The following is a 20228-nucleotide window of genomic DNA, read 5'->3' on the forward strand; positions in this document are numbered from 1 at the left end:
CCCTACAAAGGACAAGGACTTATCCTTTTTTATGGCTGCGTAGTATTCCATGGTGCATATGTGCTGCATTTTCTTTATCCAGTCTATCATTGATGCACGTTTGGGTTGGTTCCAAGTCTTAGCTATTGTAAATAGTGTTGCAATAAACATACGTGTGCTTGTGTCTTTATAGAGAATCGAGAATAGTGTTAAATGTTCGAGAAGCTACTTCGTTCCTCGTACACCATATCTGTTTGTTCATCTCTTTATTCACTGGACATACTGAACACCATACTGGACAGTCTGGCACTGTTCCAGGGGCTAAGAATTCAGTAGACTCCACCCTTCTTACAAGAGTACAGTACAGGACAGGCTGGGGAAAATGAATTCTTTAGATCAAGTGTCAAAAATCCTGTGGTGCTGGTTAAAAATGCAGATTCCTGGGATCTACCCTGCTTCTTGATGTGAGAAAGGGGTCCCAGGAATATGCATTTAAACTTGTTCTCTGGGTGATTCTTATGGACTGTAACATCTAATAATTTCTGGTCTAAGAAAGGAGATACCAACACTTCATTGGCATCAGTAAGGCAAAACAGCATTATTGTCTAGATGCAGGTGGAGGAACTTGCTAGAACCTGGTTTTTGATTCCTGGAGAAGGGGTAGAACCCCTGCCCAGACAAGTGCCTTCACTTACAGGAGCTCTGACATGTCCAGGAGGTCCGGGGAGTCCAGGTGGTCCTTGGGGCCCCTGCAGAAGAGCATTTACAGAGTAAAGTTTCAGGGATGGAAAAGAAAGGCAAGTGCAGCCGTACAGCTCAGCCAGTCCCATGTTTGGTGACAAGAGCTGCTAGCTCACCTCCCACCAAGTGCTGCCCATGCTGGTGGCACAGGTCTCGCCAGCAGACACTCCCTCGACCTCTGCTTCCCTTCCCTATTTAGAAGTCATGCCATCTGCTGCCTGGTGGAGCCCTGATTCACACCCAGATTCTCTTGACTTCAAGAAACAGCTAAAGGCGTGTGCCTATGAACCACCAGGAGGCCAGATGCTACTATTCCATTTCACTCTCCCTGTGCCCCTCGGCCTCCCCATGACCTGGGTCTGGATATGTTCACAGCTTCTGAAACATTACAACTGATTCCTGTGGCTCATCATTCACACTTTGCCATGGGCTCAGTACAGCCTGGACAAGTCCTGACAAAGAGCTCAGAAGTCTGCAGACCTGGAGGTGCCTCTGCTAACCAGACCATGAAGTGCTATTGCCTCTGAACAACTAGTTTGGAAATTATCTATTAAAGTCTGCTAAAATAACAACATGTATTCATTCAGCCAAGGGTATCCCAATTTTTAATCTATCCTACTGCAATAAAAATATAGTAGATAAGGAGAAACACACAAATGCACACATGCACACATATTCAGTGCTTCATTAATTTTAGTGGAAAACAAATGACATTAGTATAGTCCTTAGGACCATAAATAGGGGAATGTTATATATTACAATACATCCATATGAATGTTATATATTACAATATATCCATGTATGATTGGATACATCCAATACATCTAATTCTATGCATTGATTAAGAGAATGTGTGGGGCCCATCTGTATTTACATAGAAAGATGTCTCTCATCTCTTGTTAAATAACAAAGATAAATGACCAAGTATGATATAAATACATTTTTGTAAAAATTGTGTGTGGATATACACACACAAATGTGCAAGCAGTTATATGAGAAGAGGAGGCAGGGAACCTATCTGAGCATCTCTTCTGCACCTAAAGCAACTGGCTTTGCACTGGGCCTTGTCCCCTGGGAGCATCAGAAGGGCCCAGCTCACAGCAACACTCACCCGCATGCCGACCTCACCCGGCAGCCCCGGCTCTCCCAGCTCTCCTGGCTCCCCCTGAACAAACAAAACAACACAAAGTCATAGGCAGTGGGACACAGGCCCAGGTACACCAGAGAAGCCCACAGTCTCCCAGGGCCTCTGCTTCCTGCAGCTCAGAACACATCACAGAAACAAGGTAGCCACCAGTGAGCAGGGCCCGGGCTCCCCTCAGATGCTATTTCTATAAGCAAAGAAGTGGACCTTTGCTGCACACAGTATGTTTTTTTCTTTAGAAACAGGGTCTGATTCTGTCTCCCAGACTGGAGTGCAGTGGCACGATCATAGCTCACTCATTATAACCTCAAAATACTTGGCTCAAGTGATCCTTCTGCCTCAGCTTCCCAAGTAGCCTGGACTACAGGCACGCACCACTGCAGCCAGTTGTTTTATTTTTTTGTAGAGACAGAGTCTCACTTTGTTGCCTATGCTGGCCTTGAAATCCTAGCCTCAAGTGATTCTCCTGCCTCAGCCTCCCAAATAGCTGGGATTATAGGTGTGAGCCACCATGTCTGGCAACACAGTATTAGCTCCACTCCTACTCACTTCTGTGGCTGGAAGTCAACAAAATTAACTTTGGAGAGAGCAGGGGGAAAGTGTAAAAACTGGCGCCACCCTGACGGTTGTCTTCACGGAAAGGATGTTGGCCACCTAGAATGGAGTGAGAAGAGAGTCTAGGGTCCAAGTAACTCCCCTTTCTCCCTTGTCTCCAGGATCTTAGACCACCTGTCCCAAAGTGCTGCCAGCTGTGGACCTCAGCGTTGCTCACAAGCCAGGTTCCCTCTCTGAGACCTGATTATGTGTGGCTGAACATGGCGAAGGGATCGGAGAGGTGAAGAACGCAGAACTAATGTCTACTTGGATGCTTGGTGGAGAGGAGACTGACCCACCGGAGCTGAGATCACTTTGAGCTTGGGTTGCTGGAGGATGTTGCAGCTCAGAGGCAGGTGAGATGAAGAGGTGGGGTTTGGGGTAATGATCGGAGGAAAGCTGGCTTCCACATAGGGTGTGGGGTGTTGCTTGGGTCTCACTCTGACTCCTCCAGCTACAAACTGGGGTCTTAAGCAAATCCATTGCCTCGCTGGGGCTAGTTCCAAGTCTAGGCATGGGGGATAACAAGGTTGCCTTGCAGAACTACTTGTTAACTAAATGAAAAATCATTTCCAAGGACAGGAAGGCGATACCTGGGGGGCAAATCCGCTGCTGGTCTTGTCACAGCTATTAGGCTGAGCTCCTGGTATCTGCGAGGATCCTAATATAAATAAGTCCCCACTCAAGTCTGGCCCTGGCAATGCCACCCCACTTAAGGACATGGGGTTCTGACCAGGAGATCACCAGCCTAGTACTGCCTTGTGAGCCAGGGCAGACGGAACAGAACTTACTCTCATGCCTTTGCTGCCGTCTCTCCCAGGGGGGCCGGGCAGGCCCAGGGAACCCTAAAGCCAAAAAAAGAGAATAGCAATTAGTAAAGAATAACTGAGACAGGCTCTCAGAATGCTAGTGCAGTGGAGAACGTGCCAGGAAGGGAAGGAAATTGTGACCAAGACTGCTGCTCAAAAATTGATCCACAAGCCTGCAGCATAGGCATCACTTGGGAGAGTAAAAATGCAGATTCCCAGGTTTCACATCAGATCTACATCAGGGTCCATGTCATAGCCACATACCCAGAAGATCTGTATGCACCTGATGTGGGAGGAAGCAGCTCTGGTCCATAGTCCTTCACTAGCTGGAGGTGCGGCCCTTCCTCGCCCTGGGCTTGGTGTCATATGTGTAAAGTAGAGGATTGGGCTGCAGCGGGGCTCTCAACCTTGGCATCATAGACATCTGACTGGATGAGCCTTTGCTATGGGGCTGAGCTGTGCACTGTAGGATGCTCGGCTGCATCCCTAGATGCCAGCAGCACCCTCCAGGGGTGACAACCAAAAATGTCTTCAGATATTGCCAAAAGCCTCCTGCTTGGGAACCACTGGGCTAGAAAAGGTATTCAACTTGTTTTAATTTTAGCTGGGACAAACTTCTTTCCAAGGAATCTCATGCAGACACACATGACATGAATAAACACGGTGCAGCTGTGGGAAGTCGGGGGCTAGACCAGCTCCTCACCCCACTTTCTATTCCACACACATCCCGGAGAAGGCTGGGGCAGGGAATTTAGAAACAGGTAACTCCAGCACCTCTAAGCTCCCGCCCAGCTCCAACACCACTTGGTGCCAATCAAAGGATCCTGCCTGAGACCTCCCCGCCCCACTCCCAGCTCTCCGTCAGTGTCTGTGTGGCACTGAGCAAGGCTGCACCTCTCTCTGGGCTGTTTCCCTCTATACAGTGCGGGTGCTGGGTATTCAATGAACAAATGAACAGATGAATCTCTATGTAAAGTTTATAAAACACTATGTGCCAAAGTATATTTCTACATACATCATCTGATTTACTCATCATAATCCTATGAGATATGTATTATTTTCTCAAAGCATATCAGATATATTTCTAGATTTTATCTACAAACATGCATGCATACACATGCTTTTAAAATTTCTATGAAGTGCCTTCCATGGCCTCAACATTCTGTCTGACATAAGTCAGTGTGATATTGAAGAGAAAGACTGACAGACAAATGTCTCTGGCCATGGCATGAGACAGACATGAGTCCATCTCAGCTCTAGACCTTCCTGGCTGTGAGACCTTTTCTTTGAGACATGGTCTTGTTCTTTCACTCGAACTGGAGTACAGTGACATGAACATGGCTCATGCAGCCTTGACCTCCTCGGCTCAAGCAATCCTCCCACCTCAGCCTCCTGTGTAGCTTGGACTACATGCACACATCACCACATCTGGCGAATTTTTGTATTTTTTGCACAGACAGGGTTTCACAATGTTGCCCAGGCAGGCCTCGAACTCCTGAGCTCAGGCAATCCACCTCCTTGGCCTCCCAAAGTGCTGGAATTACAGGAGTAATTCCAAGTCTAGGCATGGGGGATATGGTGGTGGCAGGCACCTATAATCCCAGCTACTTGGGAGGCTGAGGCAGGAGAATCGCTTGAACCAGGGAGGTGAAGGTTGCAGGTGCCCAGCCCTGGCTGTGAGACCTTAAACACACCCTGGAAGTCTCAGAGTCCCACTGGCCTCAGGTGTGAAGTGTGGATATTGTTACCAGCAGCAGGATGGCTGCAAGGTGAGGCAAGGTTTGGTAAATGAAAGTGTGCACACTATGCTGTGAGAACAGAATTGGGCTTCCTGGTACTGTCTGTTCTCCCAGTGACCCAGGCCCACGATGACAGCGGGATCAATGGAAGCACCCCACCAGCGCACCTGTGGCCTGGGAAAGAACACCTTTGCCAGCTGCTGTGTGCACCGTAAGCCTCTGGGGATGGCCACACAGATTTGCTCTGCTGCCCTTACCTGACAATTCAACAGCAGAGACAAAGGGACTGTGCAAAGACACAACACTGACTCACTTGTAAGTTGCTTGTGGTTCTCAGGCTTGGGACCAGGAGGGTCTAATCCTGGGCCCTGAGGGGTAGTAACTTCATGTGGGTGGGGACTGGCAGAGGGGATGTCTCCAGCAAGGAAGCCTAGCAAGCAGTCATTCATGGAAAGGGCAGGCTGAACACCACCCCTCTGACCCTCGCTTAGAGGAGGGTGGGTACTTTGGGGCAAATCCCTTACTCTCTGAATCTCAGTTTAATTTTCTATAAAATGGGGACAATCACGGTGTATTAGGGTTTTCTAGAGGGACAGAACAAATATATATATATTTTTTTTCAAAGGGGGAGTTTATTAACTAACAACAAGATCACAAGGTCCCACAACAGGCCATCTGCAGGCTGAGAAGCAAGGAGAGCCAGTCCAGGTTCCAAAACTGAGGAACCTGGAGTTCAATGTTCCAGGGCAGGGAGCATCCAGCATGGGAGAAAGATGGAGGCTAAGAGGCTGGGCCAGTGTCTCCTTCCACATTTTTCTGCCTGCTTATATTCTAGTTGTGCTGGCAGCCGATTAGATGGTGCCCACCTAGATTAAGGGTGGGTCTGCCTTTCCCAGCCCACTGACTCAAACGTTAATCTCCTTTGGCAACACCCTCACAGACACACCCAGGATCAATACTTTGTATCCTTCAGTCCAATCAAGTTGATGGTATTAACCATCACACGCGGCCACTGTGAAAAGTTGTTTTAAGTATTAAAATCCTCCCAGGTGCTTCCCAGAGCATTTCCAAAGGAAATGGGGATTCTTTGATCAAACAACTCTGTGGAAAAAAGTGCAGAGTTAAACCAAGTGAAGCAAGTTCCTTTACAGTGGGTTTTCTTGAAGGCTTACTCATGCCCTTGTTGATGATTCTCCATGAGGCCCTGGCCTACCAGACCCTTTTCAAGGGCATGGAAGGACCTGCTGTGGCTCAGAGCCCAGAGCCCATGCAGGGAGAGGGACTGCTGCTTCTCAGAGCCTCATCTAGGGTAAAACTGGGTCCAAGACAAAATGAACAAGGGCTGTTCATTCTTAAACTTGTGATGGAGACCAGGCTGCCATTGCTTTCATTTCAGCAGAGGGTTCGAAGATGTTAGTTGGAGAATCAATCTTATTTCTAGGGTTAAAAGAGGAAATACTGAGACAGTCTCAGACTGGCAAGTGTTGTATTTAGGGGTGATTTTTGGAAGGTGGGAGACATGCTAATTCCAGGATACCTGTCCATCCTTGGCTGGATACAAAGGGGCAGACAAGTGGTTTGGGAATATTTCATGAGAGAAAGGATTGTTCAATGGGAAGGACAGGGGATTTCTGTCATCAGTTGTTTCTTGGGAAAAGTGGGGGCCAGTGGTTTACTTTTGTGGGTTAAACTATCACAAGCATCTTCCTTGGAGCATGCTGTCATGGCAGGTGCTTTCTCAGCCTCCAGTTACACATCAGCAAAATGAGGAGCCACCTCCCCTCCCCTTGAGCCACTTCCCCATTTGGCAGTTCTGGAATTTAAATTTTAAAATCTGAGATTGAAAGAGGTAACCAGTACAGGAGGAGGTGATTTCTACCCGATGAAACACACATGCATGTTTAATAATGGCAGAACCAACAGTCAGAGTAAAGTAATATTAATCATAGTGTATTAATGTGATAGTACAGATGTTGCTGAGGATAGTTTATCTATTATTACAAGGCGCCAGGCACTGAGCACTTTACATCCATCACTGCATTCAACGCCTCCCCACAACAGTTCTATGAAAGAGACAGAATCATCATCTCCATTTCAGTGTTTATGAAACAAAGGCACAGACAGCTGATTAGCTCTAATCTAATCAGCTGATTAGATTAGATTTAATCTGCCCAAAGTTACAGTGCTTATAGAAGAGCCAGACTCCAGGCCCCAGAGTGTGCTTCCGAACATCTTCACAACACTTAATGGTGTCCGAACTCACATCAGTTCCCTGGTTGTGGGGCAGCCCTATAAGCTAAGTGTTGCTATCCTCACCCTACCTTCAGGCACACTGGGGCACAGGGCAGGTGCATGACTTTCTCATGGCTACCGGGGAGTCTACATGGCAGAGTGAGGCAGGTTGGGGTAGTTCACACTTTAGCAACCAGCCTTAGCTCTCCCTCTCCAGGGATTCTGCCCTTCCTCTTCAGCCTCCACCAGCCCTGCTCCCCTGGGAATACTGAAAGGAACACTCATTTGACTGCCTCAGAGGCGGAGAAGCTCTGCGTGGAGCCAGGAGACGGTGGTGAGCAATAAAGTGGGCTCAGCTCCCAACACAGCCTGTGTCTCCAAGGTCCATGCTCCAACCCCTACCTGCCTCTTGCACTAACCTGGGCAAATGGTGATGTCCATTTCCAGGGACACCAGTCCATGAGACACATCCCCACAACCCTAGGAATCAATGATAGATTTTCCTATAGCAGGGAGCATCACAAAAGGATGAGGACTTCCTCTGAGGGCATGCGCTAGATAGTGCCTCCCTCCAGAATCAGGCCGCTGGGGGTGACTCGCCTGAGATGTTGGTCACCCACTTACGATGGCAGGTCCTCGAATGACCAGTCTGTCTTCTGGCTCTGGTGGGTTGGGAAACCCTGCAGCTGAACGCAGAGGCAGGGACGTCTTGATGGGATGGGCTTCTGCCTCAGGAATAAAGGAGGGGGCAGCAGGACACCTTGGCCTCTCCTCCCAGCTGCCAGTTTTCTAGCCTTGTTGGTTCTTTCAAATAGATGCCCAGTAGATGTCTGTGTGAATTTCTCTCATCCACAAGATGGGAGCTCTGTGAGATGTGGAGCAGGACTTAAGCACCTCTGCACTTCCAGTGTCTGGCTTGACATAGTGTCCACACTGCCCTGTGTGCTTCAATTCTTTCTAGAGCCCTGTGGGCTTGTAAGGGAACGGAAGACTCTCCTACTTTAAAATTAGTCTTGTGTAAGCCCCAGAGACAAAGTGAACAGCGGGTGGGGTAGAGAGGTAATGGTCCTTAGAGCCAATGAGCCACAGCTTCACACTGTCCACCTCCCACCCTCCCTGCCTCCCCATCACTAAGTACTGATGACTTTGGCCAAATTGTCGAAGTGCTCTGAGTCTTGGTCTTCATTTCTAAATAGGGATCGTCAATCTAACTTCAGAATTGGTCTTCCCAAGGACATGGAAAACTAGGCGTGTTGGTTTTAGATGGCTGAGGTAGTAGAAGAAAGTCCCTTCAGCTTTGTTCAGGGATGTGGCCACCCTTACTGTGTATTCTAAGAAGAGAACTAGAGGTCTCTGTAGAAGTGAATATGTTCTGAGTCAGAGACGGTAACATCTCTTTTTGAATCTTTTTTTACTTGGTTAAGACAACCAAGTCAGCACTGCAAATACATAGATTTTAAGAAACATCCACCTGAAAGTCATCCTGAGATCCAAGCATTTTACTAGAATGATTCCTGCCCTATGAAAATTTTGCCCCAAGAGAAAGTCAACCTAACTCAAATATTTCATTAGTATTAATATTAGTATCACTGATTCTTAACATTACAAAACATCTTCACCATTCCCTTGTGATAGACCTTCCAAAATTCCCCAGCTGGACTCACCATCAGCTGCCCATAGCATCTTTGAAAAGAGAAAGTTAGGCCGGGCACAGTGGCTCACGCTTGTAATCCCAGCACTTTGGGAGGCCAAGGCGGGTGGATCATGAGGTCAGGAGTTCGAGACCATCTCAGCCAACACAGTGAAACCCCGTCTCTACTAAAGATACAAAAATTAGCTGGAAGTGGTGTCAGGCACCTGTAATCCCAGCTACTTGGGAGGCTGAGGCAGGAGAATTGCTTGAACCCAGGAGACGAAGGTTGCAGTGAGCCAAGATCGTGCCACTGCACTCCAGCCTGGCAGCCTGGGCCACAGAGCTAGACACCATCCCCCCTCCCCAAAAAAAAAAAAAAAAAAAAGAAGGAAAAAAGAAAGTTATAGCCCTGAGCTGCCTATTCATCTTCCACTAGGAAAGTCATTTAACTTCTAGGAGCCTCTCATCATTTCTAAAGTAGAGGTTTACAGGCTTTCAGATGAGAATTAAATGTGGACATAATTTGCAGACTATGAAGTATTATTGAAATGTGAACTCTTCCATTGTATCTCTTGATAACTAAGAACACTCATCCAAGTGCATGGGACGGGTCAGGGAGAAGACTGGGGAAAAGACTAGAGGTTGCCCCCAGATTGGTAACGTCAGGCATAGAAAGATCTTTAAAAGAATATGTAAAGCTAAGGATCCACAATAAAGCACAGAAGAAAAAAAGGAAAAGAAAGGAAAGGGCAGGAAGTAAGCAAAGAAGAGAGAGAAAGAGAAGGGAAAAAATGCCTAGGCTGGGAGGAGAGGGTCTGATCTGCATGCAGCCTCTGTCTCATGTTAACAGAGCAGAACAGACTCATTCCCCTCCTATGTCTCAACTCCTTCACCTGGAAGGGAGATGACACAAGGACGAGGAGTACCTCTGGCTCAAGATGGCTGGTAAGAGGCCTTGAGAAAATACTTGGGAAATGCCTCGTATACAGAGAAATTCAAAACAAGCATTAGATACTATTATTTTGGGTAAACTACCCAAGCCTCTATTTTCCACCTATAAAAAGAAAATCAACACTCAGGATATAAGAGAATGACAATGGATGAGATCCACTGCAGAAGACAACCAAGGCTCAGAGAAGAGGGGCTTCCCTGTGTTCACAACGGCTGCTGTGACTCAAAATCAGGGCTTGGCTCCAAGTCCAGGCTCTGACCTGTCTTCCACCCCTGCCTCTCCCTCCGCCACATACAAACTCACTTCCTCCATGATCTCATTTGGAGGCATATGGGGAGGGGGGCAACCATCTAGCAGGAAATTATCCATCTCCTCTCGCCCACTTGTCAGCATCCGGAGCCCCAGGGATCATCCTTTTACCTCATCAAGTAAGACACAGAGAAAGGAAAGAGCAAATATTTCTGCTGCTCTTTTGGCTAATTAAATATCAGGCCCTATTTCTAAATGTTAACAAAAAGATCGTTGCATTGCTAGAGGTGCTGTTACTAATATTCTTCATCCATTTGGTAGGCCCTTTAGTGGGGTCTTGGGAATATGCTGGGCAGTGGTTCTGAAAGCATGGTCACAGGCCAGCTGCATCAACCTCACCTGGGGTTGCGTTAGAAGGGCAACTTCTCAGGCCCCACCCCAGACATACTAAATCAGACATTCTGGGAGTGGGGTCCAGCCTGTTGGCTTAACAAGTCCTCCAGGTGATTTGGATGTTGTCTCAAGTTTGACAATCATTTGCCAGCATGACAAATGCAGGCTGTGAAGTCTGAAAACATGAACTCAAATCCTGGCTCATCCCCATGAAGAGGTAAAGTCACCTGTGCTTGGTCCCAGGTGAATTTTCATTTTATAGTGAATAGCCTGTAAAACAAGGACAGCAATATTTACCATGAAAGTTAAACTAAATAGCACATGCATGAATCCTAGCAGATAGCAAGTTCTTGTAAATACGAGGTACTATCATGATTCTTAGATGATCTATGAATTATTTTAGGTGAATTTGAAGAAAGGGAAGGTTCTTTATGTTGGCCTCCTGGAACATGCTTTCTAATAACACTCTCTAGGCTTCCTGAGGTTTTAGGAGTTACAGAAGTCCTCCTCAGTGGGGAGGCTGAAGAGCTCTGACATTTTGCTGCTGGTCACCTCTGGGAATAAGACCTCATTAATGCTGAGAGCGCAGAAGACATCATTTGGTTTATAAAAAAATGGAACACTATGCTGGTGTAATGGTAATTATGTTTAACGTTTATGAGCACTTTTTACAAACATAAGTCATCTATTTTCATTAGCTCATTTAATCCTTGCAGAAACCCTCCGAGGCAAGTACTATTATAGTTGTTAATTTATGCATGAGGAAAGCAAAGGTTACAGGGCTAAGTAACTGACCCACTGTTACACAGCTGCTAAGTGACCCAGCCAAGTTCTAGATCCAGCCAGTCTGTGACCGGGGTCTGCACCCTGAGCTTCCCCTGCCCTCCCAGTTCAGGAGTCCAGCATTTACCCTTCCCATAAGTGCTCTCACCCTCTTGTACGAAGCCCTTGGTTTTGTGACTGGTCCATTAGACTTGGCAAGCACCTGAGTGTCAGATGGAGCTAGAGGAGAAATGCAGATTCCTATCCCAGCTCTGCCTGAGGCCCTGCAGTGCTGTGAACTTCAGAACTTCCCCAATGTGTCCTTCAGCACCATGGACAGGGCCTGCAGCACCTCTATTTATTCTAACTCTGGGCATTTTGCCCCTAACCTACAAGGCTATTTGAGGGCACATAAGCAGCTAAACTAATTTCCCCTTAAACCCTTTAATTATTGTAAAAATAGAAGGCACTCAACCACAGTTATCCAACTCGATAACCATGAATAATGCACATTAATGCACAGGCTAAGAATAGGAGATGGGGGTGCTGATTAAGCCAGCCATGAACAAAGAGAAAAGGACCCAGAGCTAGAGGCAAATGGCGTCAATATATCTATATCTTAGAAGTTTCACAAATATAAAGACAAATGTATAATTTATATTTTCTGGATCAGAGGCTCTATAATGCAGTCTTTATATAAAGTAAGCTGATTCCTATAAGGTTTTTGAGGGTCAATAATTCCCAGAAATCAGCATCACATTGAAGGAGGGGCAGGGAACTGACACTGACCAATGCCGTGGTCAAAAGTGGGGGATCCCCAGTCTTGTGTCTTGTGTCAGGCGGATGCAGGCTTGGCCCCACTTACTAACCAGCTCTGTGACCTTGGCCATGGCCTGCCCTTCTTAAAGGGAGTCTCAGAGGCTGAAGCTCATAAACTGAATAGCCTGGAACATTAAGAGGTCAATAAAAGACTGATGTCATGATTCTTCCCAGTACATGGCACTTCCTTTTCAAAGTCACTATACCATTCCAGATAAAATCACCAGCGCTGGCCAATAAATTCTGCATGGCTGCTATTGCTAAAACATGCTCATCTTACGCCTTCAGGGAGAACTTAAAAAAATCAAAAGTGTGTGTGCCATCCCTCATTGTGCCAAATATCTCATAGTAGCAGAAACCCCTTGTCTTTTGGGGCTACCATAAACTGGGTAGCTTGTAAACTACAGAAATTTATTTCTCACTGTTCCAGAGGCTGGAAAAGTCCAAGATCAAGGTGCCATCAGATTTGGTGTCAGGTGAAGGCCTGCTTTTTGGTTCAGAGATGGCTGTCTTTTCACGGTAACCTCACATGGTGAAAAGGACAAACAGGCTCTCCGGGATCTCTTTTATAAAGGCCAATCCAGTCATTCATAAAGGCTCCACCCTCATGACCCAATCACCTCCCAAGAGCCCCACCTCCCAATACCATCACCTTGGGGGTTAGGATTTCAACATATGAATTTGGGGAGCACGCACTTTCAGACCATGGTTCCCCTGATATGTAGAAGTGTCTTGTGGTTTCCAGAGACCTTTCTTGGTCAACACTCTGGGAGAGAGGCTCCGGGAAGAAAATCCACATGTCGTGGAACTCCCTCTTCATTCCTCCTCCCGCCCTGCAGTCCAATTCTACCTCCAAGCAATCTTCTTATAACTTCAGTTAAAGCCTGCCTTTGAAAAACATTGAAGAAATAACCTGGTTCTGGTGAGAAGAACCCATTATTTAACACTGTGGACAGCACAAGGTGTGTCTGTTGTGTTGGGATAAGGGAAGACCTGACTTCTCTGTGACTGCAGACCTGACTGTCACCCAAAGGGCCCCCACCCAATGAGAAGCAGGACTGAGTAGGAACATACCTTCTTTCCAATGGCTGTGCCCTATCAGTTACACAGTGGTCAGAGTGATTTTTTTTTAAAACATCCTACGTCCCTACCCTCCTATTTACTCTTAAGAGTTAATCATTCTCCAAAGCTCGCACCCCCATTTGCTGTCCCTGCCTAGCCCCCCAGCACCATGCTGGGTCCTCAGCTAGTACTTGCTAGGATTTCAAGCAAGCCAGAGCTCATTATAAACTATTTTGTCCTCCTATATCCTTTTACAATGAAATCAATCCCATGAATGTATCGGCATGTTTTTCTAAGCCTCAGTGCCCTTTTCCATGAAATGGGCATAACAATAATGATGTCTTTCACCTGCAATCTATGGGAGGGACAAATAGGACAATGCCCATAGAAATGCCTTGCTTGATGCTGGGCACCTTGATGGTGACTGGATTAGAAGCACCCCTAAGATTTCAGCAGGCAAAGCGGGATGCTGGGCGTGCAAGGAGGAAGAATCAATAACAGGGAGGCAGAGATATCCTGAGCATTACCATGGAAAGATAAACCTAGAATCAGCCAGAGACAAATACTGGGGAAGGGTCCTGTGGGCCCCATCATGTCCAGCAGGATGTGCACACCAAGCACACCGGACTCCATCTGCCAAGTAACACAGAACAGCGTAACTCCAGTGCCAACTTAAGGTCAATTGCAAACTTAAGAGCGCTTGCATTTTCAAACGGGACAGTGTATGTAAACCAAATAAAGACATCTGGAGCAGAGGAATTCCAGGGACCTTGACCTTTCCTCCATTTGGTAATTAGCATCTCATTTGTTTAGCAAACCACCCCACAAAGACCCTCCAATGCCGTGACTTCAGAACTCTCAGGTGGATTTCCTGCACACTTGGCATCCTCTTCAGAATGTGGAGCCAAGGCTCTGAGAAGGCTGCATCCCAGGAAGCTGGAAGAACCTGGACTACCTGTCTGGCTCAGAGACTCACCTTTCACCACATTCATCCCTGTCAGGTTTATGGTGCCAGTAAAATTGAAGAAAACCATAAAAGACAATGAACTGTGTTTCTGTGACCCAAAATTCTATCTACTGCTGAGTCAATGAGCCCAGTAAAATTTAGCTGAGTTTCTTATATTTGCTTGCTGATTTTTTTTTCTGGTGCACCATACTGTGAAATCTGAGCAGAAAATCCATATGAAGTTTTATTTATTGCCATATGGATTTCTGTGAAAATGCTGAAGACATGACTTTTTGATGGTGCTTGTTATTATATTTTCCCCCTCTACCAAATGTTGAGTCCCTAGTTGCTGACCCAAGCATGGCTTTGTGGGACATTTTGCCCCCATTTCATTCCTGGTGGGTGTCAGGACCCCTGACTATTGTAAGATGTGGTCCAGGCTCCATCAGGGCCATCCTGTCCACTCCAGGAAAGTTGGGTCTCTTCAGGACCCAACACTGTCCCACCTCTAGGCCCTTGTCTAGGCAAATCCCTGCCTGAAAGGCCACCACCACCAATATCCCAACCCAACTCTACCTGCAATATTAATAATAGCTACTGTTCATAAAGAAAGCTAAGACCACTGGCAGGAAATGCATAGGCTCCCGGCTCTGAGACACTGGAGATCTGCCTCAGGTGAGCCTGCTCTCTACTCAGCAACTGATCTGTCTCAGGGTCACCTTCACCTTCTTTGAACTGGCTCCTTTCATGGTAGCAACATGGCTATGGGAATTTCAAGGCTCTCATGCTTATACCCTTGGGCCCAGGGAGAAAAGAGCATCTGTCCTTGTCCTTCTAAGTGAAAGTACTGAATCCGTTCTAATGGGACTAACCAGGAGAATGTGCCTGAACTGATCCTCATGCTTGGAGAATGACTCAGACCTGATTCTTGCTCAGTCTTTCTGAAGTTGCTTCATTTACCAGGTCCCTGGCTATCTCTTCCCGTGGATAAACTCGCCAACCCCTCACATCAGCTAATGAGAGTGTGCTGTTGTTGTTACTGTTATATTCAGTGTATGGGCCAAGGTCACTCCCCTTGTCTAAGCCTCAGTTTCCTTAGCTGCCAAAGAACAGTGATTCGATCAGCTCTGCAGCTTCCCTTCATTTTAGTAACAATCAGTGATTGTGTTTCCTGGGCACATACTAACTGTGTGACCTTGTGCAGGTCACTTGACCTCAGTGCCGTGTTCTCCTCATCGTTGAAATGGGCACAGCATTGCCTTCCCTGAAATATTGTCTTAATGATGGGAGAGTAAGTATGAAATACCTTTAGCAGGATGCCTGGTACATGCAGAAGCCAATGCACATTGCTGCAGTGGTTAATTACAATTCCAAATATATAAAAAGAAACAGCCAGAATAAGAGTATTACCATCACTGGACTCATCGAGCTCTGGTCTACCCAATACCCCCAAACTCAATCCAACCTATGCGTCAATTACTTTGGAGACAACGGTCAGCTAAGAAGCCAGTTTGTTAAGCCTAGTCTCAATGCATGAGTCACGAGTGGCCTTCCACCCTCTCTAGACGCTATCAATCCCCTCGGCCCACTATGGTCTCCTCATTTCTGGAGGAGAAGTAGAGACTTCAAGTTACAGAAAAGAGCCCTAGGGGGCAAAGGCTGGGGGTGGGCTGATTCCCTAATCTCAGAGCTGCTGCCTGAAAAGGACTTTATGTATCATCTCATCCCACCTCCTCCATTGTACAGAGGAGGAAGCAGAGTCCCAGAGAGGGAAGTGACTCACTCCAAATCACACAGCTAATATGTGGCGGAATCTAGACTCAGACTTTGCTAAAAATATCAACTGCAGGAAAATGTCAACCAAGGACACAGCCAGAAGTGCCAGCGTCCATTCAGCTGCCTGTCTCTCCTGCCAACATCGAAGATGTGAGGAGGTCTCCATGGCCACAACTATGCCCTCGCAGCATCAGACCCTTGAATGTGATGCTGCAGGTAGGACTCCTGGCACCAGAAGGTGCCTTCAGGTGTGAGGAGAACAGGCATCCAAGGCTGTCCGCTGTGAGCTCACCCCAGAGCCAATGAGGCAGAGATGCCCTGCAGCCCACAGGGAGGAAGGAGGCTTCAGGTCCCTGCCTGGTGACAGGAACACACGCGAAGGACACGTTAGTTGAGAGGAAAGGCTGGTCCCAGAGGAACATGGGAAGGAGGTCACAGAGCTGCACAGTATTGCCTGGCAGGTACCACCCAGACCGAGTGTTCTGACCTCCAGACCCCGGAAGTCCCGGATCCTGATTTGGAGGAATCCCTGGGTGCCCTCTTCATACCCTGTGCTCGGCCTCTGCCCACTGGAACCGAGCATGCAAGCAACAATGAAAGTGGCTGCTAGGCTGGGCACGGTGGCTCACGCCTGTAATCTCAACACTTTGGGAGGCTGAGGCAGGCGGATCACCTGAGGTCAAGAGCTCGAGACCATCCTGGCCAACATGGTGAAACCCCGTCTCTACTAAAAATACAAAAATTAGCTGAGCATGGTGATGTACGCCTGTAGTCCCAGCTACTCAGGAGGCTGAGGCAGGAGAATCACTTGAACCCAGGAGGCAGAGGTTGCAGTGAGCCAAGATCGTGCCATTGCACTCTAGCCTGGCGACAGAGTGAGACTCCATCTCCAAAAAAAAAAAAAAAAAAGAAAAAAAAAAGGAGCTGCTGAACATGTTGGTGGGAACGCAGATGGTCTCACCACTGTGGAAAACAGTATGGTGGCTCCTCAAAAGAAAGATTAAAAATAGAACTACTGTATGATCTAGCAATTCTGCTTCTGAATATTTATTCAAAAGAGTTAGAATCAGGATCTCACAGAGATACTCACGTTCCCATGTTCACAGCAACACATAATTCATGATAGCCACGATATGGAAACAACTTAGATGTCCCTCAGTGGATGGATGGAAAAAGAAAACATGGTATACTGAATTGCTAGATCATACAGTAGCTCTATTTTTAATACCCAACCGAATGCTATTCAGCCTTTAAAAAGAAGGAAACTCTGTCATTTTTGACAACATGAATGAATCTGGAGGACATTATGCTAACTGAAATAAGCCAGATGCAGGAAGACAAATACTACATAATTCCACATATGAAGTACCTAAAATAGTCAAATTCCTAGAATTAAAGAGTAGAAAAGTAGCTTCCAGGGGTTGGGGGAGAGGAAATGGGGAGATGCCAATTAATGGGCAAAAAATCTCAGTTAAGCAAAACGAATGCATTCTAGGGATCTGCTGCACCACGCCGTGCCTATGGTCAACAGTACTGTACTGCACACTTAAAAGTTTGTTAGGAGGGTGGATCTCATGTTGTGTCCTTACCACAGTTAAATGAAACTCATTTAAAAAAAACATAAAACAAGAAAGTAGCTACTGAATTTGAGCATTTGGTTCCTGGTGCTGTGCTTTTAAGTCACAGAGAAGTCATGGAAAGCGGCAGGAGATTTTTAGGTCGGGAGATGGAGGCTCAAAACTGATGGCAGAGCCAGAGAGTGGCGGAATGGAGACATGAACTACATCTGCCTGGTTGTACCACTTAAGTTATGCTGTGTGTTGTGCTACACCCAAACTGCTTTTCATTCTTGTGAGGTAGTCAATTTACACGTGTGCCTATGCTTTTAATGGAGGAGCTCATTGTGAAATAAAGAATGACACAAAGAAATGTGAGGGAGAAAATAAATATCCTCATAACTTTTTCACCCACAGACAGCCAGTGGTTAATAATAGGTATTTGTCTCCATCATTAATTTCTCTGTCTCTCCTCTCTCTCTTTCAGACACACACACACACACATACACACACACACAGAGCTGGTGTCATATTGTATACACATTTTGCAAGATGCTTTAAAAATGAACAGAATATTGACTGCATTTTCTAGGTCATTAGTTCTTCTCCTAAATGTCATTTTGCATCACCAAATACTGTTGCATTATTGAGGTATACAATAATGTATTTTGCCCACCACACAGCATTGTGTCATTTCTAGTCTCACTTATAAATTACACATGGATATGTACTTGTGCATATCCTTGATTTATCTCCTTAGAGGAGAGCTAGATGTGTAAGAGTGCCTACAGGGAGAGAATGAGCTGGCCACATGAGAGCTGTTTCTACTGTAACTTAATGGAGTGTTACATGTGTTACATAACCAGCCCTACGCAAGGGACTAATATGACACCCTCTGAGCGATGAATGACCTCTCAGGATCCAACAGCACTATGTTTTGAGTCCACGAGTGCCTGTACTCCAGTGAAAGTATCAACGGGCATTTGCACTGTAAAGTCTTGTGGCCGCCTCTCCAAGAAAACGACAATTTTTTGTTTCTTTTTTCTTTCGTTTTTTAAATAGCTGGTATGAGTAGAAAATGGCATTTTTAGTGGCTCTCTGCTTTCTATTTATCCTTATAGGCTAACATCTTAAGAGTAATTTCTTCTTTAGGAGGAATCCCATATTTCCCAGGATTGGTCAAGCCTGTGCATGTTTTACTGCAGGTAAAAGAAGGTGCAACATGCATAGCTGGGGAGAATATCTTTATTTTTCCCACAAATTCTTCTGATGTCCTTTATTTTACCTCCAATCTTATTGGGGTTTCCTTGTAAATGATGAGTAATTTTTTTCTCTTGCTACTTTCCTTTTTTTTTTTTTTTTTTTATTGTTTTTGGCATTTTTACTATGATGTTTGTAAGTGTATCTCTTTGTGTTTATCTTAATTGGGACCTGCCCCCAGATTTCCAACAGATTTCTTGGGTATAGTTCAAACGTCAACATTTCCAACAGAATATGCCTGGAATTCCCCAAGATATATGTGTCCTACTCAATTCTCAGCCACCATTTTACCATTTTCTGTCACCACCTTCTCTCTTTCTGCTGAGTACAGTACATGCTTCAACCACCCAAGTCATGGAGGACACACATTGAGGCCAGTTACACAGCCCAGGACACCTCTTTTCCCCCACTCGAATTCTTTCCAGGCAACATAATAGTAGCACACACCTCCCCCAAACCTAAGTCCTCTGTCCCATTCCCTTGGAGGAGTGTGATAAAAGGAAGATGCTTACCTTTTCACCCTTTTCCCCTTGGCCAAAAGGTCCTATGCCCTAGAAAAATGAAAGAAGAAGGCAAAGATTCACTACAGAGCATCTCCATGGCATGACATTGCAAATGGCAACATCATCCCGAGATTTGAAAGGTTTAGATATTTTCTCATCAGCTCTGCCCAGTAGCCACTAAAAGAAATGGTGACTATTGTTAACTGAGTGTGCATTCTCATGAGTATCATCTCACTTAATGTTTCCAATAACTCAATATTATAGTTACTATTCTTTGTTTCCATAACAGTTTCATTGAAATATAATTTGCATACCATATAATTCACCTACTTAAAATGTACAATTCAATGATTTTTAGTATAAAGTTGTGCAACAAAATCCCCACAAACAATTTTAGAATATTTTTATCACCTCAGAAACAACCCGTATCTATTAGCAATGACTCCACACTTCCTCTACTCCAGCTCTAGGAAAACATTAATCTGTTTTCTGTTTCTATAGATTTGTCTCTTCTGTACATTTTTTATATAAATGGAATCATATAATATGTGGCCTTTTATGATTGGCTTATTTCACTCAGCAAAGTCTTTCCAAGGTTAATCCATGTCAGACCATGTATAAGTACTTCATTTTATTGCAAAATGATATGACATTGTACGCATATGACATACATTTTCTTCAGGTGACAGACATTTGGGTTTTCTACTTTTGGCTATTGTAAATAATGCTGCTATAAACATTTTTGTGAAAGTTTTTGTGTAAACATATCTTTGCATTTTTGAGGGGTATATTCCTAAAAGTAGAATTGAATTGCTGGGTCATATGGTAACTCTGTCTGTAACCTAAGGGCTGCAAGGCTGTTTTCCAAAGCAACTGCACCATATTATGCAAGCAATCCATGAAGATTCCAATTTCTCCACATTCCTAGTTGTTCTACCCATTATTGAAAAGGAGGTATTGAAGTCTCTAACTATTGTTAATTAGTTTTTCATTCCTCCTTTAAATTCTGTCAGTTTTTGCTTCATGTATTCTGGGATTTTGTTAGGTGCATATATGTTTATAATTGCTATATTTTTAAG

General features: G+C 45.6%; 1 protein-coding gene across 1 annotated transcript in view; it reads right to left on the minus strand.

The window, feature by feature from the left end:
- Positions 1–20228, minus strand: part of COL22A1 (collagen type XXII alpha 1 chain) — a 326388-nt gene that overhangs the window by 188862 nt on the left and 117298 nt on the right. The window contains exons 12-15 of the mRNA XM_008972890.2: positions 19159–19197; positions 3250–3303; positions 1832–1885; positions 675–728 (exon numbers count right to left, since the gene is read on the minus strand). Of these exons, the coding sequence (XP_008971138.2) occupies positions 675–728; positions 1832–1885; positions 3250–3303; positions 19159–19197 (201 nt within the window). The remainder of the gene's footprint in view (positions 1–674; positions 729–1831; positions 1886–3249; positions 3304–19158; positions 19198–20228) is intronic.

Source organism: Pan paniscus, chromosome 7 (assembly GCF_029289425.2).
Source record: "Pan paniscus chromosome 7, NHGRI_mPanPan1-v2.0_pri, whole genome shotgun sequence".
NCBI classification, from domain to species: Eukaryota; Metazoa; Chordata; class Mammalia; order Primates; family Hominidae; genus Pan; species Pan paniscus.